Below are 26016 nucleotides of genomic sequence, written 5' to 3' on the forward strand. Positions count from 1 at the left end.
AAGCTCTGGTTTTTGTTCTGCCATATCCAAAGGCCCAGGAAAGGTAACAGCCAACATGTATTAATTAATGGAGGGTGTGTGTCCTTCTTCCTGAAGGCCTCACAACCACAGGCAGAAATGGCATAGTATGTAAATAGTCCAGGATCTTGCCATGCACTCACATTTCCTAGCCCTGCTTCTATTGCAAAATTCTTGTTTCTTATTCCTGAGAGTGAAATTAGAGAACGTAAGACAAATGCAAAGTTCCAATCCCATGTTTACCTCCTAATGCTTAATGTGGGGAACGTGTACTGGGGGCATGCACTGGGGGAACCAGCAGGAAGGAGGGAGTTGCTTACAACTTTCCTATACAACTAATTTCTGCCTGCAACCCTTTCCCTCAACCCCCTTTTCCTGCTTACTCCCCTCCCAAAGCCCAGCTGGGGAAAGAGGCCTGTGAGAAGGATTCATGCGGGAGAGTGGATATATGGAAGGATGCTTCTTCTTCCCTGTATCATCATTAACTAGCAAATGAATGCTTCCTAGCCTAACATGTCCTTTCACCTTGACTGGCTAAGTAGCCCTTCAAAACCAAGTCATCTCCACATCATTCCTCATTTCTGTTTTCTCCCTGTCCATGTCCATCATCTCCTTGGCACACATCCTTGCACAGATGCTATGGCCGACATCTTTGATGCTTTACTTCATTCTGTTACCCAGATTGCTAATCCAGATCTGTAGGCCCATTAGAGCAGCTGACAATTTCTCTATTCCAGTGGGTGGGGAGATTGTGGTTCTTCAGATAAGGATGGATTCCAACTCCTTTCGGCCATGACCACTGGTACGTAGCAAAATGGAAAGGGGACACCCCCCTCTGCCGCCGACTGAACCCTTGCTTGCTGGAGTTGTGAAGAGGTGGCAGCTTTTGGGGAGATCTTGTGAGATCTCGCCAGAAGCCACCACTTTTCCTCGCTTCTCTGGTGGTAGGGGCAGGGACAGTTGGGGCGCCCACACGGGCACCACCCCTCAGGATTCCTCTGCCTGAGGCAGCTGCCTCAGTCTGGCTTATGGGTGAGCCAGCCCTACTGATGGGGAGTTGGAGCTCAACAACATCTGGAGGACCACGGGTTCTTCACTGTTGCCTTGATTCTGCAGGATTCACCATGCAGCTATTATTTTACTTATCTGTTTGGGCAGCTAAATTCTGTTCCATACCTTCTCTGAAGCTCTTTTATTCGCACCATTAAGTTGAGATGTCCCTGAGAGTATTGTTCTATAACGTCACGTACATCATATGGCTTTCTAGCTTGCTGTAAAAATAAGAGAGAATTAAATACTTGTTAAATCACATAATGCATAGCAGGTCACATATACTCGATTGACAACAGAAAGACTTGGAAGTTAACTTTTTTCTTTCTGTGCTGGCTCACCATGTCGACTTTCAACAAAGATTAAAATTAATCAAGCCTAAAGGAGAGAAAACTTCCAAAACAAATAAAACAACAAAAGTGAAAGAAGAAATCAACTGCAGCATAAAAACACTGGGAAAAAAGATGGTGGCAAAATCAGACATTGATCAGACCAAAGGCCTGCCAGATGAAGGGATTTATTGTGGCAGGTAGTACAGCAATAACACAGAAAGCCCTCTTATGCATTCCTGTCAACAGCACTGCAGGGGTGCACTTACCACAGTGACCATGGCCATGTAGAATCAAGTCTGTTCCTTCTGGGATAGGTTTTTGGTTATTCTAAGGCAGCCTTCCCCAACATGGTGCCCACAGATGTTCTGGAATACTAGTGCTGTGCTAGCTGGGGCTGACAGAATTGTAGTCCAAACATCTGGACAGCAGCAGACTAGGGAAGGCTGTTCTAAAGTGTGATAAAATGGTGGGAGTTGGCATTCATACAGACTTGTACTGCCCACCTGGTATTCTGTGCTTTGCCATACTTTTCTGGTTGGGAAAGGTGGTTTTAAGAATGCTTTAAAAACCCTTTCATAATTTTATAAATGTTTCAATAATTTCCCCCTTCTGCCTTTAAAACCAAGTGCTTTAGTAACCATAAATACAGTAGAAAAATTAAGGATGAAAAAATAATGTAAACCAATGCATATAAAACACCTCTTAAAATTACCGTAACGGATTTATACAAATTCACTACCTTTAGGTCTCTTGCGCTACAAGCCAGTGGTATATGCAAGCGTTCGGTAAGCTAGGACTTGATCCACAGGGCTGATTTGTTTTAGCACTGATAGTATAGCACATTGAACAAAATGGAAGATTTAGTGCTATGGTGAGCTAACAGCCCAATCCTCTTGCAGGTGCAGCAGCTACAAGTAGGAGAGGTCCCATACGGTGCAGCAGAGTCCTGTTTGCTCCCTACACCATGTGTGTACCAGGCTGTTAGGGAATGGGAGACCAGTGTATGACTCCAGTCTCCCTGTCCAAGTCCCTTTGCTCTGCTTAGTCAAGCAACACAAGCTTCAAGGAGAAGCATTTTCCATGAAGGAAAAACACGATGATGATGTGGCTCCCACACAGATATGTCATGTATGACAGATATGTCACGGGTAAAGCTCCCTAGGATACCTAATCACATGCAATACGTATTACTAGTAAAACCAAATGTAGTCCATAGGTTTTGGAAACGGTCATTTATCCAGACACGAGTTAAGTAGTTTTTAGTCCCACTTAGATCAGGGACTTAGGCAAGTGCTTAACTCTCTTGCTTAAATCAATGGGACTTAAAAGCACTTTAGCTGGCTGGAATGTGCCCCCTGGGGAAAGCTACGCATGTCTCAAAACACCCCTGCATGTCCCAAGGTGACCCAGTAAGCATCATTGTCCAAGTGGGGATCCGGATTTGGGCCTCCCCAGTCCTAGTCCAGCATTCAACACACTTTACAACATTTTGGTTCCGGCTGATGGCTTTGTGAATTGTGTAAAGTGGCATGTGGCAAGGACAGTTGCGGCTGATTCAAATAGCCATTTTAATGTGGAAAGCTCACAAGCTGTGACGACTACCCCTGCCGCCACACTTACTTGTCTTTTTTGTATGTTAACATGGTCAAATCATCACTTTTTAAAGGAAATGGGTTTTTTTTTGGGGGGGCGGGGAATCCTTGCAAGTGCATTTCAAACAACAGAATTCCCTGGCATCATCTTGGCCAGTCACCATTAGGGATTGTGTAAGTGCGCACAGACATTGCTTTGCAGTCCCCAGTCCTTAATATTGATGGCAACAAACTTCCTGCACCGTGTTTCCCATTACCTATTGTTTGCTTCATTCCCCCTTCCCCTTTTCCAATTAGGAACACTGCTGATGGTAATAATTACATTAAATGAATTAGAATTTTCTGCATAATGTGCAGGAGAAGTGTTTGCAGAAGGCACAGCAGAGAATGGCATGCATTAAATATGTGCACAGCTGCTGCTTACTGCTCCTGCTATTTGGTTGTGTGTGCAGCAGCTGCATGGCACGGCGTTTCCCTCAGAGCCAGAATGGGAAAGAAAAGAGGGAAGTTCAAGCTGCAGGAAATTCTGAGGAGTGTAACCAAACAATGGCCAAGTACAAGCGTGTGCAACATTCTTTGAAGTACAAAGAACTTTGAACTATCTTGTTTGCCAGAAAGCCCTCTGAAGTGATTACAGAAAATTACATACACAATTCCTGATTGATAGTAAGGTAACTGAATTACGTATAAAGTACAGCACAGTTTGCGGTAACACTTTGAAATATAAAGCTATAAATACATCAAGAGCGTCTGGTGACATCATTGTAAAAGCCACAACAGACATGTCAGTTACCCCTGTCATCAATGGAACTCCAAAATAAACTTTGTTCACCACGTACAGCAGCTTTTCGTACTCATTTTCAGTATGAAGTACATGGGTACAAGACAACCTTTTAATGGAATACCTATCCTGCTAATGAATGCATTATCTTTTTAAAAAAAACTTCTAAAATCTTGATATCAGAATTTGGATACTACAACAACAACTACTACTACCGGTGGGGAGAACCAGACCACACAGAAGCAGCTATAAAGGCAGCTTGCTGATGACTTTTTTCATAAACTTTTTGGAGTTTAGGGTGACCAGTGGTGGTGTGGCCAGGGGCAGCTCATCCTGCTTCACTGCTTGAGGTGAAACGGGAATGTGCCACCCCCCACCCTGCTGCTATCCCACTCCCTCGCTGCTGCCCTGCTGCCAGCCCCTCTCTTACCTGCACTGCGTGGCACCGCCCACAAAGCACCAGCAGTGGCACCAACTTCTAGTGAGATCTTGCACAATCTCGCTGAAGTCTTGTGAGATCTCGTGAGATTTCGGTGAGATCTCACCAGAAACCGGTACTGCTTCTCCACTAGTGGTGGAGGCAGCGGGGCAGGTGGTGGAGGCAAAAGTCCGCCCATTGGACTTTTGCCGCTCCAAGTGGGCACTTGACCCTGCCTCATCGTTGGGCCAGGCCTGGGTGTGGTACTAAAGTGCCCCCCGTCCCAGGCAACCCATACTTCTGCTTGTCACCAATGTGACCTACAAGAAAGTGGATTTTTCCAGCTTCAGCCTCACCACAGCAGTCATCTCCGCTTGCTTTATCTCAAACCAACTTTCAAGACTATGTGGATGGACAGAAGATCTATCTGAAAGTATGTGGGAAATGTCTCAGAAGCCGGACAAGTGACTGAATAAGATTTCCACTGGCTGGGGGTGAGGAACCAGTGTTCTGTATAGTTCCATGCCTGTCTCTCCACCTGAATGGTAAAATCAGAAGAAACTACGCAAATTTTAAAAGAAAAGTAAGTATGCAGTGTAAGAGAAAAAACATGCAAAGGAGAAGTCACAGAAAGCAGCTTTTCTTAAAATAGAAGTCAGATGGCCTGAATGTAGATTTTACATCCAATAAATGTGTCAATCTCCGTCTCTGAGCATAAGTGTTTAATGAAGGCTTGAACAGAATTATATAGAACTTGCAGGAGATTACTAGTTATATTCCCAGCAAGTTTTCAAGGAACTCAATAACCCTTCCATGAACTGAGCTGTTTTGACTTCCACATATGAATAGTGTGCAAGAAGTGCACAGAACAGAGCGACTTGCTCCCGAAGAACAAACACCTAAAAGCTTATGTGTTCATGGGAACACAACCTGTTGAGATGCCAGATTGCCAATAACTAAAATAGGCACTGGAAATCAAACCAACAGGACATTGTAAAAATACAGCTAGCTGGTCCTCTGAGAGCAGGCTTTCCCAGGAGTATGTGTGAGAAAGGTGGCAGAAACCTTCCAGCACGCCTGCAAATTTCTATCCCAGCTTCTTATCAGGACCGCAGCAAGTATGAGATAGAAACAAGGTTAAGGTAGTATGCTAATCTCTAGGCCCACTGAGTCAGCCTGACAATAATATACAGCTCAGAATTAATGAAGACATATGAGAATGTTTGCATTGCAAGGAAAAAGAGATAACAGAAGGTGAAAGGTCAAGTCCATTAGCAGAAAATAACATTTTAATTCATGGTACATTTCAGGGGCTTAGCCTGTTCCCAGTGCATCCACAGTTGACTAACCTGCTGCTAAACAACCACCCTATTCAAGAAGGGAGAGAATAGTGGGTGTAACTCACCATCACTAAAATGAATTGCCTTGGTCTTTTCTTTCTTAAGCCCACAAAAGGAACAATAATAAGCCCAGAAGAATAAAAGAGTTTATTTAGATAAAGCAGCTCACTATTCATCACCTCACCTGAAATTTCTTCTTTGCCACAAAATATTGCATCCGACGTATCACCTTAATGGCAGAACGGTGATGTTCTCGCAAGCTGTGGGAAAAATGAGAAGGGCGAGTTAGACGGAAAAGAGCATCTCTGCCCACATAATAATGATAATGATCCCCAGTAAGTGCTTTGGTAACAAGCGAATGTTTATAAGAGGGGCAACAATCCTTCCTGAGGACACAACGTGCTACTATTATTGTGACAAAGGACCAAGCTACTAAAATCCAAAGTGTTTATCTCTACGATTTATACTAGAACTTAATGTCTTTCACGGTATTAAGTAGTGAGGAGTGTATGAAATCTACCCCTGTGTCAAATGAATCCATCCAGTTAGCTTTCCCACCCTTTCCCCCTCAAAAGTAACAGCTATTCATGTTGAAAAGGTAGAGGTTTCAGATTACTGTGCTTGCTGATGCACACAATTCAAGAAAACAAGCACCCTCACATTTTATTTGAACCCCCCCTCCACCTGGCCTAATAAAGTAGGAAAGGGTGGGTGGGTGCAGCAGCCCTTTATAAAAAGGTTTCCTTCCCACCCCCTTTTCCAAAATATTATCTATCTATCTATCTATTTATCTATCTATAATCTCACAACAGCATTTACGTATGCAATCATGATGAAGCATATCCATATGTGAAAAAGCAAATTAACAAAATGTTGCATTTATTTCACTGGAATCAGAATATGCTAGAACACTGAGGTTAAAATATTTGTTTATTTATTTTTGCATTCAACCTTTCCTTCAAGGTTCTCCGTATAATCTTCAAAGCAACCCTGTGAGATAGGTTAGGCTGAAAGTAGGGCCACCCCCAAGCAGGGATCTGAGCTCTTGTCCCCTTGGGTCCTAGTCTGGCACACTGATTGCTGCACCACAGTAACTCTCTATTTGTTTTAGAAGCACAAATACATGCAGTAACAAGGAGTCAAAAAGAATACTTGGGAAGAAGTATTTATAGTACAGAGACGTAAAGGGTTAAGAGTGCTACAAAGACCTCTGTTCAATTAGTAGGAGAACTAATCTAGAGTATGTGGTTTAAGAGTTGCATTCATTTTGTGGTGCACACCCACTCACCCCAGCCACCAAGTGAAATGTTTATTACATAATATGAATCATCTTTTTTAAAAAAACAAAAAACCAGACAAACCAGAAACCCACCACCATTGCATATCATATTCATTTTAACAGAAGGGAACTGTCTTTGTTCAGCACCCCAGTATGAATTTTGCTGGATGTGTGCCAAGCAAGACTGTTCTTTTCATTCAAGTCAATAATTAATAGCTTCACTAAAGTCAATTTAATGCTGGTGAAAGACAAGAGTGAGGCGACGGTGTTCTGCCCACCAAACAGACACAGTCATGGCAGCAGCAGCAGCAGCAGCAGCAGCACAAATGCTCTCGGCAGTAGAGCTTGTGAGGAAAGCACAATCCCTTTTAGTGTCTGGCAGTATCGGCAGAAGAAATGCCCCACTTGGTGCCCCTTGGTCCAAGATGTTGAAGCTACTATTCCGATAACATCAGTTCATAACTGTAATAGTTAAAGAATTCAGTCACTTCAGCTATTAGGCCATCCTTTTGTGGAAGCTTCATTGACTAATAGGTTAGGAAGAAAGACAACAAAATGGGAATATAGGACAGAATCTGTGACTTTGTATCTGGAATGATACTGTCTGGTTTTCCCATTTTGATATTGGCACACTTGCTTTACACACACCTTGGACACTTATGTGAGTAACAAATATATCCAAAGTTAATGATTCTTCCTGTTAGACAGAGATAGACAAAATATCTACTGGTAGATTTCTGGGTGACACTGTTTCACAACAGCAATGACAAAATCACCCACCCACTCTGCCACACCATTCATTATGCTACTGAAATTATGAAAGCGGCAGGTGGAGAGGGTAACCTAGAGTTGATTTTTGTGTGTGGAAGGACTCAAGGCCAGATTCGAAAAAGTATGTGCACTAGTGGGAGCCAGCACAATGAGTACCTCTAGTGCAACTGGACCCACCCATCTCTTCCTCCTAAAGCAGCTTGGGATGGAGGTGATGGTCTGGAGAACCCCCTAACAGTGCATGGGGGGGGGGGAGAGGAGATCATTCCATCAGGCAAAGATAAATGTTTGTGCTGATGGAACAAACTGGAAGAGCACAATGATGACACCAAAGTGGGAGGGGTAGCTAATGCTGCAGAAGACAGGTCAAAATGACCTTAAGAGATTGGAGAACTGAGCGAAAGCTAATGAATTTCAATGGGGACAAATGTAAGGTTTTGCACGTAGGCAGGAAGAACCAGATGCACAAATATAAGACGGGGGAAACCTGGCTTACCAGCAGTATATGTGGTCTTGGTGGACCACAAGCTTTAACATGAGTCAACAGTGTGATGCAGCAGCAAAAAAGAAGCTAATGCTATTCTAGGCTGCATCAACAGAAGTATAGCGTCCAGATCAAGGGAAGTAATAGTACCACTCTATTCTATCAGGCCACACCTGGAATACTGTGTTGAATTCTGGGCACCACGATTTAAGAAGGATGTTGACAAGTTGGAATGTATGCAGAGGACAACCAGGATGACCAAGGGTCTGCAAACTAAGCCTTACCAGCAGCACTTGAAAGAGTTGGGCATGTGTAGCCTGGAAAAGAGGAGACTGAGAGGAGATATGATAGACATCTTCAAATATCTAAAGGGCTGTCACATGGAAGAGGGAACAGGCTTGTTTTCTCCTGCTCTGGAAGATAGGACTTGAACCAATGGCTTCAAGTTACAAGAAAGGAGATTCTGCCTAAACATTCAAAAAACTTTTGATAGTAAGAGCTGTTCGAAATGGAACAATCTCCCTCGGGAGGTTGGGCACTCTCCTTCCTTGGAGGTTTTTATGAAGCAGAGGTTGGATGGCCATCTATCATGGATGCTTCAGCTCAGATTCCTGCATTGCAGGGGCTTGGACTAGATGACCTTTGGGGTCCTTTCCAACTCCAAGATTCTGTGATTTCAAGTGGTGAATAAAACTGCTATTATAATATAAACAGTTATAATAACATGCAGTGAATTGCATATTAAAATACAATAAAAGAACAAATCATCCAAACAATGTAAGACAGCCAAGTCACAGTATCAGGGGACTTCTTTAAAAAAAGCCTTCCCATACTAAAGGATTACAGAGAGTATTTCCAACACGCCTGCCCCCCCCCCCACCCTACACATTAACGAGCCAGAAACCTTTATAGACAAAAGATACAAAACAAAAGCTTACTCCAACTGTTCAAGGACTCTGGGCAAATTAAAAATCAGTATAAAGAATTTTCCCTCCCCCACAATAAACCTTTTTTCTTTGTTTGTTTAAATTGCTATCAGTTTCCACACAATTTCAAAGAAAGCACAACTGTTTAGGAAGATAAGAGCAACAGGTGGGTTTTGCAGTAGAAATGCAGAAGATCTGCACAATTGATTCATGCAGCCTCCCTTCCCTAATGAAATTACAACCACTCTGTGTCCTTGAGAACAAGCCACATTGAACTGGATCCTGAGCAGGCATGTGTAGAACTGTGCTGTAATATCCATGGTGAGCTGAGCACTGCGCCCATAGTGTACATCCATGCATGCTAGGTACACTTATACCTGAGCAGGGATGGGGAACCTGTGGCCCACCAGATGTTGCTACACTACAACTCCCATCAGCCTCAGTCAGCAAGGCCAGGGATGACGAGATGTGGAGTCCAAAAGGCATCAGGAGGGACACAGGTTCTCCACTGCAGAGCAGTGAATCTTAGGGGACAATGACAACGCCAGATATGTTTTTACTTGTTCTGGACAGGAGAAGCTTATCTCTAAAGCCTTAAATAATTCGGACTTGGGATACCTGAAGACTCACACCATTCCATACTATCCTACCTGCTGCCTAAGCAGGTGAGGCCCTTCTCTGTGTTGCATCTAGGCTGGAGGCATGGTTGGTGATAGTATGAGGTAGGAGCTTTCCGGTGGCCATAGCAGTATTGTGGGCTACCTGGCCCCATGAAGTGTGGATGGACCCCTCTTTGGTTGCATTTTGTCATCTGTACCAGATGACAAAATGGTTTGTTCTGGCAGGCTTTTGCCTGCTAAGGTCATTTTTACTTGTGATCTATGCCACTGTTGCTTTTAAACAAATTTTAATGTTGTGTGCTTCATGCATTTTTTATTATTTGTATTTTAATAGATCAATGTGCATAAGCACAAGAAGGACAGGACAGAAATGTTTATATAATGAATGAATCAATGCTTGAATGCAAGTGTGACTAAGGAAAATATCATATTATGTTCTATAATTTTATATGCACTGACAATTCATGAAATAGAACAGCCCAACTTATTAACAACATTTCTGAAATGTGCTTTGGAAAATTATTATAAATCACCATTAACTAGTAAATCTCTTGATATTTTAAATTCCTATTTCAAATAGTCAATTTGACATACCTAGTTTTGGCATACAAAGGCAGGAAATTCCGAATGTCAAGTCTACACTTAGCTTAAAGTTTGAATTTCCTGCCTTTGATTGATCTGAATTATTGTCTGAATAGCACGTGTTAATCTTGCAAAGCACATTCCCTAGGTTAGATTTAAATTTACTGCCATTGGTTTAGTACGCTTTCTTTCACGGCAAGTGTTTTTGTGTCCATGTGTTGCATTATGTTGGCTGTTTAGCAATTTGACTGAATATGTATCCTTCCCTGTCAGGAAAACATTTCACACAGTGGCTTCGTGTTCACTGAAATATTTTAAAATGCAGCAAATAAAGGTGACAGTCTTTTCATTTTGATACTATTGGATTAGGAAAAAATTTCTAGAATCCAATCGCCCTGCCTACTACAGACAATTGGGACCATGATCAGTACGTGGGTGCACATAAACAGGTTATGTTTAAGGTCTAGTTAGCATAGAAAACCCTGAACAGCTCAGGACTAAGTTACCTCAAAGACTGACTGCCCCTGTATATACCTGCAAGATGACTTAGAATCATATGGGAAAACTCTGCTTTTGACACTGCCCCCTAGAGAAGACCACAGGATAGTGATGCACAAAAGTCCTTATTTTCTGTTGCCCCCTTTCTGTGCACTGCCCTTTCATCTGCCATATTGAAACAGCAACCATCAGTTACTTCAGTTGCCTTCCTAAGACTCCTCTTTTTGTCTAGGCCTGACCCATAAGGTGCAACCCTGATTTATGCACCTGAATCCCCTGAATCTCTTTAATATGCTGTTCTGGTGGAGCTGTGGGTTAAACCACAGAGCCTAGGACTTGCCGATCAGAAGGTCAGGGTGAGCTCCTGTTGCTCGGTCCCTGCTCCTGCCAACCTAGCAGTTTGAAAGCACGTCAAAGTGCAAGTAGATAAATAGGTACCTCTCTGGCGGGAAGGTAAACGGCGTTTCCGTGCACTGCTCTGATTCGCCAGAAGCGGCTTAGTCATGCTGGCCACATGACCCGGAAGCTGTATGCCGGCTCCCTTGGCCAATAAAGCCAGATGAGTGCCACAACCCCAGAGTTGGCCACGACTGGACCTAATGGTCAGGGGTCCCTTTACCTTTACCTATTTATCCTAGGCTGTATTTTTGTTTTAACAGATAATATGTTGTACATACTGCACATCACTTGGAGATTTTAAAAGTGGTTTAGAAAGGCTAATAATTAAACTAAATTTGCTACAGGTTATATATCACTTTTGCTTTGACTCGTCAACAGAGTAACAGAATCAAAATATATTTACAAAATAACATTATACTATGGTTGATGCAGGCCTTCACTTCTTTTTTTCAGACTTGAAACTGAACACACAACTATTTTTGGTTGTTGTTTCCTTTTTGGGGTTCTTCATTCACCTCCAGCCACAATTCAAGGTGCTGATTCTTAGAGTGCTAAGAGGCTCTGGTAAATATTACTTGTTTGTTCCCATACAAGCCTCCTCACATGGTAGCACCACGGGTACTTCTGGGGAAAAGTAACACCCTCCTGGGAGAGACTTCCAGAGAAACAGGGTCATTCCATCAGGGATTTGACTTAATTTTATTGCCTGATATTTAAATGTTAGCGATTCCTCTACTGAATATTTAAGGTGATTGCATTTAGCTTATGCAACTGTTGCATTTTAGTTGTTACATTTCATTACAATGTGTATTCACTGTGTGCCAGGTAGGATATGTGTTTTTTTAAAACAAGGTGGGGGGAGAGAATGCTTATTTACACATTATCTGTAGCAGACTAGATTTTAAAGATACATGTTGCAAATGAGCTGGCACATATTTTCTGTGCAAGCAGTGACAATCTTCCCATGTAACAAAATCTGGTGGGAGAGATCTGGAACACCCACATGAAACCATTTCACTGGTACATTTAAGCCTAATGAAATCTTTCAGCATCTGGTCCCTTGAGAATTTTGGTATAGAATTTGCTGTAGCCCAAGGTTAGTCTAATCTTTTCACACATTCGGTCATTCCCAGCAAGGTTATTCATAACGGAGCCTCTCATTACTGAGCTGTGTTTTACATGTGATGTGCTGAAGTGGATTAAGTTGCACCTTTAGATATTACATAACAGGAAATGGGTGACAACAGTATAGTGGCACTGAAATCAGAGTAAACAGACAATTGAATGCTATGGAGGCTACATTATTTAAATTTTTACTAATATTATATTTGTTATTTCCCTCTTCTTTTTTTAATTGAAACTCAAAGCGTCTTACAAAATTAAACATTAAAAACCATTGAAGAACAACCTTAAATATAAACGTAATATACATACTGTTATGGGTTTTAAGCTGTGTGCCAGACCCCTTTAATCCCTGGATCCAGCAAGTGTTAGAATTTAATCAAGGCTTCTAGTTCTTGGAATTAGACAAGAAGAATGTGGGACAAGAAGCTACAGTTAGAACTGGATATGGAACAACTGACTGATTCAAAATTGGGAAAGGAGTACGGCAAGGCTGTATACTGACTCCCTGCTTATTTAACTTATATGCAGAATTCATCATGCAAAAGGCTGGGCTGGATGAATACCAAGCCGGAATTAAGATCGCCGGAAGAAATATCAACAACCTCAGATGTGCAGATGACACAACATTGATGGCAGAAAGTGAGGAGGAATTAAAGAACCTTTTAATGAGGGTGAAAGAGGAGAGCGCAAAATATGGTTTGAAGCTCAACATCAAAAAAACGAAGATCATGGCCACTGGGCCCATCACCTCCTGGCAAATAGAAGGGGAAGAAATGGACTTCCGGGTTGGCGCCATCGCCGAATGGCGGACTCCCTCCGAGCTCCGGAGGGAGCCGGCTCGGCAGGGGCTGGGTCCTACCGCGCCGGCGACGCGGGGACCCTTAAAAACCACGGGCACGGGGCCCGTGGACATGGGGACTCGGCTGGTACCGTCAGCGCCCTCCCGACTCGTGAAGGAGCCTTTTTAAAGGCTACGGATCGGGTGCCTGGGAGTGGCGTGGTACTTTGAGTCTATCGCTTCCCCTGCCGAGTGCAGCCGCATGCCATTCGTCGGAGAGCGCTGGCTTCTTCCATTTGAAATTCGGACATTTAACAAAAACCCGTGAGTAATTGGGTAACCGGGTACAAAAGGAGGGAAAAAAAAAAGGAATTTTTTTTTTTCGGATTCGGCACGAGCGGGGGGGATCTAAAAAGGAAGTCAGTCCCCTCCCTGATTGTAAACATGCTAAAACAAGGACTGAAAAACCAAGATCAATTTTGAAGTTTATTGCTGACTAAAAATACCAAATTCCACGATGGAATCATTACAAGAATTGTGCTGGAGGAGAGTCGAGGGTGAGAGGGAAAAGGCAACCCCCCCCCCGGGAACCGGGGCGATTCAGAGAACCTGGCGGAGAGAGATGGAGAGTTTGACAGCTGTCAAAGTAGCTGTCAAATCTTGAGAATATAAAGAGGACTTTGCTACAAGTATTTTGCTGGTTGATTTTGATACAATTGGATATAAATATGGATACAAAATGTCGGATGGAAAAAGAAACAACAATTTGACTTTTGGATGAGAGGACACAAAGTTATTGCAATCCCTCTAGAGGGGCTTTGGGACATTACAAGCGGCGTATATGGAAAACTACTCTGGGATGTGTATTACTGGTCTTAGCTCCTGGGAAAGTAGCAAAACTGAAATATTTGTTTTGTCTACAGAGGTGACAACACAATAGAATTTTTCTATTTAAGTAAGCTCCTGAATAACAAACCTCTGTAGAGATACTAGATTTCAGAATAAGAATGGTTTTGCAGCTGAACAAGACAGAAACCTGAGAAAGTAAGAAACAAAAGAGTAAAGGACCAACTACGCCACGGCAAGAACAATGGGAGGAGTAACAATGATCAAGGGAAATTAAAGGCCTCGATTAGACTGGACTTTTGAAATTAAATATTATCAAAATAAGTAAATTTAAAGAAAACCGGCAAGATGAATTGAGAAAGTTTGGCTGTGGACTTGAGACCTCCAGGCCGACAACATACAGACTGATGGACATAGGGAATCTAAACCGGGGAAGGGAGGGGGAATTCTAGAATCCAAAGGCTATGTAATCAACTTTTGGAATCTTCTTCTATTTTCTATCTTTTAAATTTTTTTTTTTTATATATATAACTTTGGTACTTTGATTTAACAAGTTTTGGAAAAAAAAAAGAAAAGGGGGAATTCGTGGAAGGAAACGGGGTAGATTTTGGGGAAAAAAATCTTTGTTTTATTTTGTTAAAGGTGAGGAGTGATGTTAAGATTGTAATTTAAATTGGCTATTAGGCATAACATATTAGGTTAAATTGGGAATGAGAACTTGTGGAACCAACGTAGGGAAAGGGGAATACAGTCGGGAGGGGAAGGAGGGAGTCCCAGAAAGAAGGTTATGAACATAAGGGTTTAAAATTGATCTCTTTTCTTTCTTTTCTTTTTCTTTATCTTTTCTATCTTTTTTATTCTGTTATTATTGGAAATTTTAATAAATATGATTAAAAGAGAAATGGAGGCAGTGAGAGATTTTACTTTCTTGGGCTCCATGATCACTGCAGATGGTGACAGCAGTCACGAAATTAAAAGACGCCTGCTCCTTGGGAGAAAGGCGATGGCAAACCTAGACAGCATCTTAAAAAGCAGAGACATCAACTTGCCAACAAAGGTCCGTATAGTTAAAGCCACGGTTTTCCCGGTAGTGATGCATGGAAGTGAGAGCTGGACCATAAAGAAGGCTGATTGCCGAAGAATTGATGCTTTTGAATTATGGTGCTGGAGGAGACTCTTGAGAGTCCCATGGACTGCAAGAAGATCAAAAGCATCCATTCTTAAGAAAATTAGCCCTGAGTGCTCACTGGAAGGACAGATCCTGAAGCTGAGGCTCCAATACTTTGGCCACCTCATGAGAAGAGAAGACTCCCTGGAAAAGACCCTGATGTTGGGAAAGATTGAGGGCACAAGGAGAAGGGGATGACAGAGGACGAGATGGTGGGACAGTGTTCTCGAAGCTACAAACATGAGTCTGACTAAACTGCGGGAGGCAGTAGAAGACAGGAGTGCCTGGCGTGCTCTGGTCCATGGGGTCACGAAGAGTCGGATACGACTAAACGACTAAACAACAACAATTCTTGGAATAGCCAGGCTAGCTCCCTGATAAGGTGATAGCCTGGGTGATGAGCCATTAAGGGGAATTAAGGGTCTCGATGCAGAGTGGCAAATGGGTGGGGCCCACTTCCTCAAGAGAATGTGGCAGAGTGGGCAGTAGGAACATATCACATGAAGGCATCTAGCTGAAGCCGGGAGCTGGGATCCAAACCCAGAGCTAGAGCTGGTTGTGCACCCTACAATAAGCACTCTCTACAGCCTGTTTTTCTTCATTTGTTCTCCACTATGCAGATATCTAGCAGAACTAGTCAGAAAAGAAAAGAAAAGAAAAGAAAAGAAAAGAAAAGAAAAGAAAAGAAAAGAAAAGAAAAGAACCAAGTATATCAGTTACAGGGCAACAAACTGCTTCTACCACTCTTGCAATGGCACATTTCCCATTATCTTTGGTGCAGCAACACAACCTCTAGAAAGTGAGTCTGTTCTGAATAATTTCTCTTACAATGGCTAAAAAATACTGTGCAATTTCAGCTTGCAAAGAGAAGCCTTCCTCCATAAATCAGAATGTGTAATATGAAACCAACAAACAGCACAGTGGCACGTATTTATGGATTCAAAACACATGAAGAACAAGCTCGGTTTACCCTTTCCCTTTCAGTTTTGCTCATGTATTAAAACAAAACAACACATCTTCTCTGCACATATAAACATGACAAAAATGAAGATTAAAAGAGTAAATATAATGCAAGGTCAGTACCTTTCTGAAAATGTCTAAAAACCTCAGCAGTTTTTACTTTCTTCCCTTAGGGCACAAGCGCAGAATTGTCCTAATGCAGAGTATTTTAAAATAGTTAGAGCATAATCCGCTATTCAGCCTGTTCTTTCACCAAGTTTTATTTAAGCAGTTTATCTTGTTGAGATTAGGATCTCTTTTATAAAGAAATACCTGGTAAAAGCAGGCCTCTGGTTTTGAATGTCAGGCCATATTTCAATGAACGAGGGGGGGAAAGGCTCTTAATAGCAGAATGCTCTCTCAACATAATCTTTATCAGGCAACAGGAGAACTAATGCCAACACATTAGAGATAATTCCTCTAGCACTATGGATGATCCACAGACAGTTTGTTTGTTGTCTTGAAGGCTCCCATCCTATTATCCTGAGTTTTATGTTGGCTTTTCAGTCAGGCCTTGCTGTATTTAAAGATACAGAGATAGAAAGTGTGCAACTACACACAACATGCAAATGCATGTAACTGTGGTTGAACAGCCTTTGAGAGGCCAACCTCATGGGAGGGGAAGTGATGGTGAAGTGTGATTTGAAGTAGAGAAACAGCAAGAATGAAAAGGGTTAAGAACTCACTCCCAGCTCACTGCTTCTGTGTTGGGAATCATCATTCCCTTGCTGCTAGTGGTTTATCCTCATCAAAAAGGGCAACTGGGCTACAATTGCATGCACTTCTGTTTTGGTAATTAATACCAAATAAAAGATGCAAAAACCAAGGTAGGCAACACTAGACCACTATGAGAGCTGCCAATGTTATGGCAACTTTCTTTTGAAGTACTGGTGCCAGAGGCTATGTCCTGTTTGCTGCTAAATAGGGACAGGTAGAAGGGATGCGGGTGGCGCTGTGGATTAAACCACAGAGCCTAGGACTTGCCGATCAGAAGGTGAGCTCCCGTTGTTTGGTCCCTGCTCCTGCCAACCTAGCAGTTCGAAAGCACGTCAAAGTGCAAGTAGATAAATAGGTACCGCTCCGGCGGGAAGGTAAAACGGCGTTTCCGTGCGCTGCTCTGGTTCGCCAGAAGCGGCTTAGTCATGCTGGCCACATGACCTGGAAGCTGTATGCCGGCTCCCTCGGCCAGTAAAGCAAGATGAGTGCCGCAACCTTAGAGTCGGTCACGACTGGACCTAATGGTCAGGGGTCCCTTTACCTTTACCTAGGGACAGGTAGAGCCCATGATTCAAGGAAAGGATTACGTATTAAGAGTGTCCACGTGCTTTTACTGCCAATTTCTCTCTCACACACATTGTTTAAAAATCATTTTATCTTGTAGAATTGCTGCTCATTTTTGACCCATGCAAGCATTATGTAGCATGTCCGCTCGATAACCACTGAGAACAAGCTGGGACACAGAAAGGAGGCCATCTTTCAGATGGGTGGGTTTTGACAGGGAAATTCTATGCTTGTAGACTTTTAAATAAGGGAATTGTAAAAGACATGATATATCCCGATTTTAGTGATCTGCATAATGACTCTATGTGTATAACATACTATTCTCTCACATAGCAGCTAGTTGGAATTGTTAGGAACAGGGAGAGAAGAGGTTGGAAGAAACCCATAGGCAACAAACTAATGGAAGAAAGCTAGATTGCAGGAGTATGTTCAGTCCTTTCCCTTCTTTTTCTGCAATTTGAGTCAGTAAGTATATGTGAACTTTTAAATATATAATAAGCAACACCTGAAGCTCTTGATTGATGCTGTTCCCCGCCCCCCTCCAGGGAACAAGAGAAAGCCAGTGCATTGGCAGAGTTAGGGGTGGTAGATCTGATTGAGAAAAAGGCATTTAATACCTGCAGCCAACAGGCTTTCACAGCTGATTGCATACATCTCTGCCATGTGTCTATTTGGTATCATGCTTTGTTTTGTTTTTGCTTCAAATATATCTGCAGCTTTTGTGTTGTTATTTTTGCTCTTTTTATTGAACATTGCCTTAGAATGCATGTGTAGAAGGTGATAGATGATAGATAGATGACAGATAGATAGATAGATATAGACAGATTTTTTAAAGCCCTTGATTGCCCTATCCATATTGAGTAATTACACACAAACAGTGCTTTCACAAAGGTGCAAGCTAAGTACTGATGGCCTTTGGCTCGTAGCCTAAGGACTAGTACCTGGAGGACAGAAGAGCAGTGCTCCATTTCCACCATATGCTGAGACCAACCAGAAAGTATGATAGAGGTTACCTACTGGCATTAGGGAGAGTTGCTACTGAATTGCTCCTGTGAGCCACCCTCATTGAGTTGGCATAAGGGTAAAGGCCACATCTTTTTTATCAAATCTTTTTTCAGGGGGACTCTGCTTGCCCAGAAAGTACAGGGTAGGGTGCCAGGCTCTTTCTTTTTGTGGAAACTACTAATATTATATTTATTTTGGGGGAAAGGTTTTGGCAGTTATTTAGATGAATTACTACTTCCCCATGATACCTTGAATAGCATGAATGATTGTGGTAAGAGCATCCTTTAATTCTTCTAATTTGGGTAAAGGTAAAGGTAAAGGGACCCCTGACCATTAGGTCCAGTCGTGGCCGACTCTGGGGTTGCGGCGCTCATCTCACTTTATTGGCCGAGTGAGCCAGCGTACATCTTCCAGGTCATGTGGCCAGCATGACTACGCCGCTTCTGGTGAACCAGAGCAGTGCACAGAAACACCGTTTACCTTCCCGCCGGAGCGATGCCTATTTATCTACTTGCACTTTGACGTGCTTTTGAACTGCTAGGTTGGCAGGAAAACTGCTAGGTTCCCGAGCAACGGGAACTCACCCCATCGTGGGGATTCGAACCGCTGACCTTCTGATCGGCAAGTCGTAGGCTCTGTGGTTTAACCCACAGTGCCACCCGCGTCCCCGCTCAACTAAAGGGTAACCTTTAGTTTTTCTCATTTCTGCTCAGGTTTCCAGACTGAAGTGTGTGGGAATTAGGGGTTGGCAAGAATACTCTTTAATCCTCTATTCGGAAGGATTTCTTCTGGCCCTTGTGTTTCAATTTTGCTGTCGTACATTCTTTCTCTTTCTCGTTGATTTATGGTATTTTGTTGTACTCTAATGTTTATTTGCTGTTTTAATATGTTGTTTGCTTCTTCTAGGGCCTCTGGCCCGAAAAGCACCATATAAATAAATAGTTATGTGTGTGTAATGTATCTGGAAGAAACAAAGTCAGGGAGCTGTAGGATTCAGAGTTACATGGAGGGAAACGCTGGGGAAAGTGACTGAAAGCTATACACCCAAAGTCAACAAACTATTTAAAAAATTAAGCGCAGAGTAACAAAGTAAATGGTGATGGACTGGCAGTGATGCTGCTAAGATGGATGTGAAAATTACAGGACATCACAAAATAAATATCAACCCCCATTACGCAAGTCCCTAGAAGGAAAAGTTAAGCAGAGTGTCTTGGATCTAAAGATCCTACTGTGTGCGTGGGAAGCACTTCTACTCACAGTGTGTGTGCCACAGTAAATACGCCATCTCCAGCCTCTCCACCTCCTGAAAACTGGCTACAGGGAGCTTCAAGACACTTAAGAGCAGCTTTCTGGGTTGCCATGGGGCTGTAGATGGGGGGGGGGGATCAGCATTCCCTCAAGAAGATCTGCCTATCAGTATCCGCTAGAAAAATATCTCATGTAGCAGGCATTTTGCATTCAAGCCAGTGTAAAAGACAGTGGCCAACCCTGAAGTCTTTAGTAAGGTTCAGAGGGGGGGAAATAGCATGTACACACCAGCTTCCTGGCCCAGTTATGAGCATTAATTGCATGTTGCCATAGGGCTGACCTCTGTGATTCTTAGCAAGACTCTCCCTCCTTTGCCAAAACGAGAGCCATAGCCCAAATCCCAAGCTTTGTAGGTGCTGGAAGGTCTCCAGAAATGTATAAAGGATAATAAAAGGAAAGAGGCTAACAGTTTTAGCCCACACTGAAAGGGCATAATATGCTATTTTGTACAAAGATACAAGAAAATGTAGAGCTCTTGATTAGGAAATGTATTTCTCAAGATAGTCAATTCAGGGGTCCTACCCTCAAGTATTCTCCCCCCCCCCCAATTAATCTTGATTATATATACACACAGTATAGCTCTGTTCTCTTTTAGAAACTGAAGAAATGAATACTAACCCGAGACTGAAAAATGTAGCCCTGGCATATAAATTGCTCAGTCCTGCCAGGGAAAGGGTTTGTAGTGCAGGTTGGACATAATCTTTCTTTTCCCCCAAGAGTGCTATAGTGTTTCTGGGCAGAGAGAAAGCAAACTGTACTAATGGTGTGGAAGAAACAGTTGCAAATGATTTTAGCACATAGATATTTTGCAACTCTTGATTTATTTTACTTGCACTGCTTTTTAGTGTTTTTCTTTACGGCTATGTAGGATTTGTTGTATGTGAGCAGGTAGCAGTGAAAAATATTATTTATGTCAAAATGTTGAATTGCTTTCTAACCGGGCTTCATTCAAAGGCACCTCTTTTAAAAGCCAAACCTTTCATTCTGAAAAGATGAGAAATGCCAAATAAACACACAAATACATAAAAAGGAAAGAAAATGAAAATACAAGATTTGTCAATTTTGGGTGAGATCTCATGGGGCGCACAAGGTGCTACCTTGGGGGTTTCTGCCACCTGAGGCAGAATGAGGCTTAATAGCTGGGCTGGCTCTGGATCAAACCCACTGTTGATGTTCAGTGGACAAGTGAGCAAGACACTTCAATATTTTCCTATTTTTTAATGAAATCATATTTGCTAATTCATTTAAGAATTTATTTGCTGTCCTACAATACAAATATTTTCAGGGCAACTTACAAATAAAACACCAAATATCTCTTTCTCCCCCCCCCCTCTCAACAGCACCAAAAACAACACCAAAACCAAATACTACAGATATGGCCTGGGGAAACAAAAACATATTCTCCTGGTGCAATTCCCCCCATCATCAAAGTAGGATACAAGCAATCCTTCTAGAGAAGAGTATTTCACACGCTAGGTGCCACCACTGTGAAGGCCCCTGCTGGCCCCACCTTTGGCAATGGAGACACCTAGGAATATCCCCAAGACTACTCATTTCTATACTTTAAGTAAAAGATAGAAAAGCACTATACTGTACACAAGCCCAACTCACTAGGCAGTCTTTACAGTAGCACTGTTTTAATCTATTGCTATTGTTTATGGGTTTTAATTCAGTTTATAAGCTGCTGTGAGAATTCTTTGAGGGAATTCTTTCAGTCCATGCTGTGAGAATGGACTGAAAATTAAATATTAGAAACAAGCAAGTTAAGTAAAATAAGTTATAATTCTCCATGCAAGTATTCTTAAGATTATGCACATCTTCAAGCTATCCTTTGTCTAACTCTTTCCTTTGTGTGTTTGTAAGGATAAAAACATACTAGAACAAAATAAATATCTGTAACCGAGTAAAGCAAAAAATGAAAATGAAATATTGCTTCTTTTGTATACAAGTTACAACTTGGTATCTTAATCTGTATACCAACTATTATGTCTGTCAACTGGTTTATGAATCATTGATTTTAATCTGAACAATCTGGGTGTTGACACAATTTATCTGATGTCTTGTAAGCAACATCTCTTTCAAAAATGGAAAACAATTACTTTGTATTATTCCTTTGCAGCGAGCAACACTTAGAAGTGTATATGGTACATATTTGCAAACACCCTAGCTTACCCATTGTTTCTGAGTGTTAAGAGCTTCAGTTTATGTACAGAGAAAACACACACATTTGCCACTCATCTCAGTGGAGGGAGGTGCAAAATCAGTCCACTCTGCTGAACTCAATGGGAACCCAAGAATGTACATGTGACTGCACATGGACCTTGGATTTGCTTCAGTGCTTCTAACCTGGTTAAAGTAAACCACAGTTTCCTGTTATGTCCCATGCAGCAAATCGGCTTAATAAACTGACACAAAGCCAGAGTTTCTCATTTCAGGCAAGCAATTTCAGATGAAATAGGAACTGCATCTTTAAAGCAGCATAGAAGCACTGAAGCAGCTTCATGAACCATGGTTTACATCCAGCCTGGCCCAAACATAAACTGGGGAAAATGTATACATTCTGGTTTGCAAATTCCACCTTTTCAGTGTGTGTAGAGCATGTGCAAGGGGGAAAAACATTACCATAACCCACTCCCTTGCTTCTACCTTTCATCAACTGGTAGAACTTAAAAACCTTGACTAAATGTCATGTCTGGTTGTGGTTTCATTTGAATTTAGTGGCACAATGAATCCTTTAGCAGGCAGTAACCACTAAACATATTATAAAACACAAGCAAAGGATTAACCTTTCATTATGACTGTTGTTGACCTCTCGGGAATGATTGTTTTAGCCAATGTAAATCTTGTCATGACTTCACAGCATATAATTATTGAGCTTTATTATCAATTATTAAAATCTTCATTATGTTCAGTCACACAAAACCACGTCAAATCACTCAGAATTATGTCCTACAAGCAAGGCAGAAATCCAGTTACCTGCTAGTGTTAAGAGGCTGCAACCTAACCAAGACTACTCAGAAGTAAGTCTTACTGGATTCAGTTAAGTGTGGTTAGGATGGCAGCCTGAATATGTTTCTGAATTTAATAATGATTACAAAACAGCAAATATATCATTCTGACCACTCACATTTACTGATCAAAAGGGAGGGGAAACCCCCCAGCCCACATAACCCTCCTGGATAAGTCCTCTTTATTTTGCTACAGGGATCAAACTTTCGTATTTTGGAAGAAGGCAAGGAGTTAAAAAAAGCTACTCAGATGACTGTGGAGCACCAAATTTAAGACCAAGAAGGATTATGAGAAAAGCTGCTGCAGGCTGTCAAACCTCATTAAGTTAATGGAGCTAGTAAATTGGCATCTTTCCAGCATATGTAGAAAGAAAAGGGGTTTCGGCTGAAGAGTGAAGGGGATCAAGTTTCATCTAGGCTGTTAAAGAAGATTATTAGCTATAAATAATGGGCTACAGTCAAGTGACTTAGGCGAACGTCACATATATACATGTATGTTCATCACTGTACCCTCAAACGAGCTTCTTGTATAAAGCACCTTTGTGTTGTCTGACATCACCTCAAAATGAAGACACTTTATATGCACTGTTGTGAATCATCAAGAGCAATGGAAATGCAGGCATGAATAAATCCTTAGGCAGGATTTTTGCACAAAATGGAAGGCAGGGGAAAAATGAGGAGAGGAGAATAGGGAGCTGAATCTTTATTATTTGCAATAAATGACAGAAGCTCCTTACTACCAACTTTAGCTTGGAAGGGCTATCTGCAGCTGACCACTTGGCTACCATATGCCCCAAGCACTCACAACCTGAGCCAGCCACATGTTGCCAGCAGCTCTTGCTGCTCCAGAGACAGACAGCCAAAGTTGCTGGCTGCCATATCAACTGCATAGGGGTGCTCCGATTCTATTCTGCTTTAATGGGTTTTGAAGGGGAAATGCAGGAGCAACTGGTTCCCCTCAGTCCCCCTTGTAAAGCATTAAGGAGGATGTTGAGGCTCAGGCAAAGGTTACCTGTTTCTTTTGCTTGAAGGCCTGAATGGGTGCTGTTTGATGCATGGCAGTGTCACCTCAATTGTTTTGCCACTGGTCAGCAGTGCACAGTGTGTGATATATCAAATGTTAGTGATGCTCAAAGTAGATCCATTAATGAATGCGCTACTTAGGGCCACTGATTTCAATGGGTCCACTCTAGAGTATGAATAGCAGTGGGTATCACCCAATGGGTTCATAGCTCTGTACCAAAGTGGCAGGCAGCCTTGGCCAACTTCTCCACGCCTTCTGGGTGAAAAAGGGCATGGGAATGACAGCAAGCCCCAGAGCCAAGGCCGGCCCAACCAACCATAAGGCGGGATGAAGCAGCCACCTCGGGCATCTTGCCTGCCCTGCGGCTTCTGCCAACAGTGGAGAAGCGGCACTAGGATCAGCACCAATTTCCAGCAAGATCTCGCCAGAACTCACCAAAATGTCATGAAACGTGCTGCTTCAGGTTGCCACCTCACAACCTGGGTAAGGTATGTTTCAGTGGGGGGAGGGGGCTGCAGTTTTCATTTCCCCTAAAGCAGGGGTGGCCAACTCCCAAGAGACTGTGATCTACTCACAGAGTTAAAATCTGGCAGTGATCCAGCCCCTTCAGGTTTGTTGAACTTTTTTTTTTAGGAAGGAAAGCCCTGTTTTTTGGGGTTCAGGTTGAAGTTGTTGAGCTTTTTAGGGAGGAGGAAAGCCACATATTTGGGGGGTTGCAGGGCGAAAATGTTGAGCTTTTTTTAGGGGAGACAAAGTTGTTCTTGAGCTTCTTTGGGGAGAGCCAGTCATTACCAGTCATCTAATCTACCACAGACGTCCGGTGATCTACCGGTAGATCACGATCTACCTGTTGAATGTGCCTGCCCTAGAACATTTGTTTTCTTTAAATATTCAAAGCTGCTGTGGCTAAGCTAGAGCTAACTCTGTCAGATCCCTGAATTGAAGCATGGATCTCTTTCTTGTTATCTAGGATGGCGTGGGGTCCATTTCTAACAGCAAAAGGGCTATTTGGAGGAGGAGTGCATAGAAAGATTGTACAATCACATTGTCCTTGAAATGCAACACCAGAAACAACAAATTCTATAGGCCTACCGTATTAAAATGTGAGCATGCATGTGTGCAATTGCATTTTCTTTTAATCCATAAATCTGCATCTGAGATGGGTATACAAAGGTGTGTTCATAGTTTGTGTGTCCGCTGTGGGACAGCAGTCCTAATGTGCTGAGCTGTCACAAGTTTCTAGCCTAGCCTTGAGGGAAAACTTGTAGCAAGACAGGCTCAATCTTTTAAAGATCAGGTAAGCACAATGTATTTGCATGGGGAGGTTAGTGTTCAGAAGGAAGAAATCATAGCAGAAACAAGAATAGTTTCTAACAGTATCACCAACTGAGACACACAATGTCTAACAGTTTCTAACAGTATCACCAAATGAGACACATATGCATGATATGCATATCTTTAAAATTTATCACATCTTAAAAATTTATCCTGTTTCAGGTACTAGATATTTTCATTTTTGCTGACCAGAGACAAGCTCAGATAATTTTTATCTAGTTGCATACTCTGGCAACTCTTTGAGCCAAATTCCTCCCCCATTTGTAACCCCCCCCCCAATCTATGCATGTGTGCTTTTACTTTGCAATTACTGGTGACTGATTTGTGAATTCTGCCAAAAAAGTAAACACCAGGTTCTCTGCTCATGAATGGGGGCTTTATCCTCTTACTAGGATTTCAGCACACAACAAGCCAACTCCAGTAACCAGCTAAACCAAATATGGAAAGGTATGCATTTTTGCACTAACATGTAACTCTTTCAATAGGCACCTGGAGCAGCAAGAGTGCCAAACATGGTCCACAGCCTATATTTCAATTTGACCAATTAGGCATACTTAGGGGCTACAACATGTAACAAATCCCCATTAGTAAACATGCATTTAAAAACCTGCAAGTGGAAAAAGTAGTGGGAGACAGGGAATGAAAGAGCGTAAGGAAAGTGTTCATGCTACACCAGAGTAAGGATGCATCCTACACACACCTATCCTCACACTTGAAGTCAGGATTGTACAGTTCTATTGTGGTTTTTTTTATCTCAAATCATGCCCAGCACAGTGACTGTAATAAATCTTTTTTTTTTTTTTAATGGCCAACGCAGGATGCTAGAATAGATTCAGTCTTGTGCATAGTAGTGGTACCAACAGTACTAGAAAAAAACACACACCTCTTTGCTATCAGTATATTGTTTGCAAAAATTCAACTACTTTTCTATCTAGATTTTTCTCTGTAATTTAAGAATCACATAAATAAACTGTTTCCATGCTGACTTCATCCATTTCCACTTGGCAAGTGTTTTCCTTCCCATTTTGCTTCCAAGCAAAACGGTATTA

The 26016-nt window shown here is 42.2% G+C and overlaps 1 protein-coding gene across 8 annotated transcripts in view; it reads right to left on the reverse strand.

Moving 5' to 3' along the window:
- Positions 1-26016, reverse strand: part of KCNQ1 (potassium voltage-gated channel subfamily Q member 1) — a 329348-nt gene that overhangs the window by 81442 nt on the left and 221890 nt on the right. For all 8 annotated transcript variants that reach the window (XM_080998779.1, XM_080998781.1, XM_080998780.1 and 5 more), the window contains 2 exons: positions 5716-5791; positions 1195-1289 (listed from right to left, as the gene is read on the reverse strand). In XM_080998779.1, the coding sequence (XP_080854905.1) occupies positions 1195-1289; positions 5716-5791 (171 nt within the window). The remainder of the gene's footprint in view (positions 1-1194; positions 1290-5715; positions 5792-26016) is intronic.

The sequence above is a fragment of the Podarcis pityusensis genome (genome assembly GCF_964106645.2).
Source record: "Podarcis pityusensis genome assembly, chromosome: 1".
NCBI classification, from domain to species: Eukaryota; Metazoa; Chordata; class Lepidosauria; order Squamata; family Lacertidae; genus Podarcis; species Podarcis pityusensis.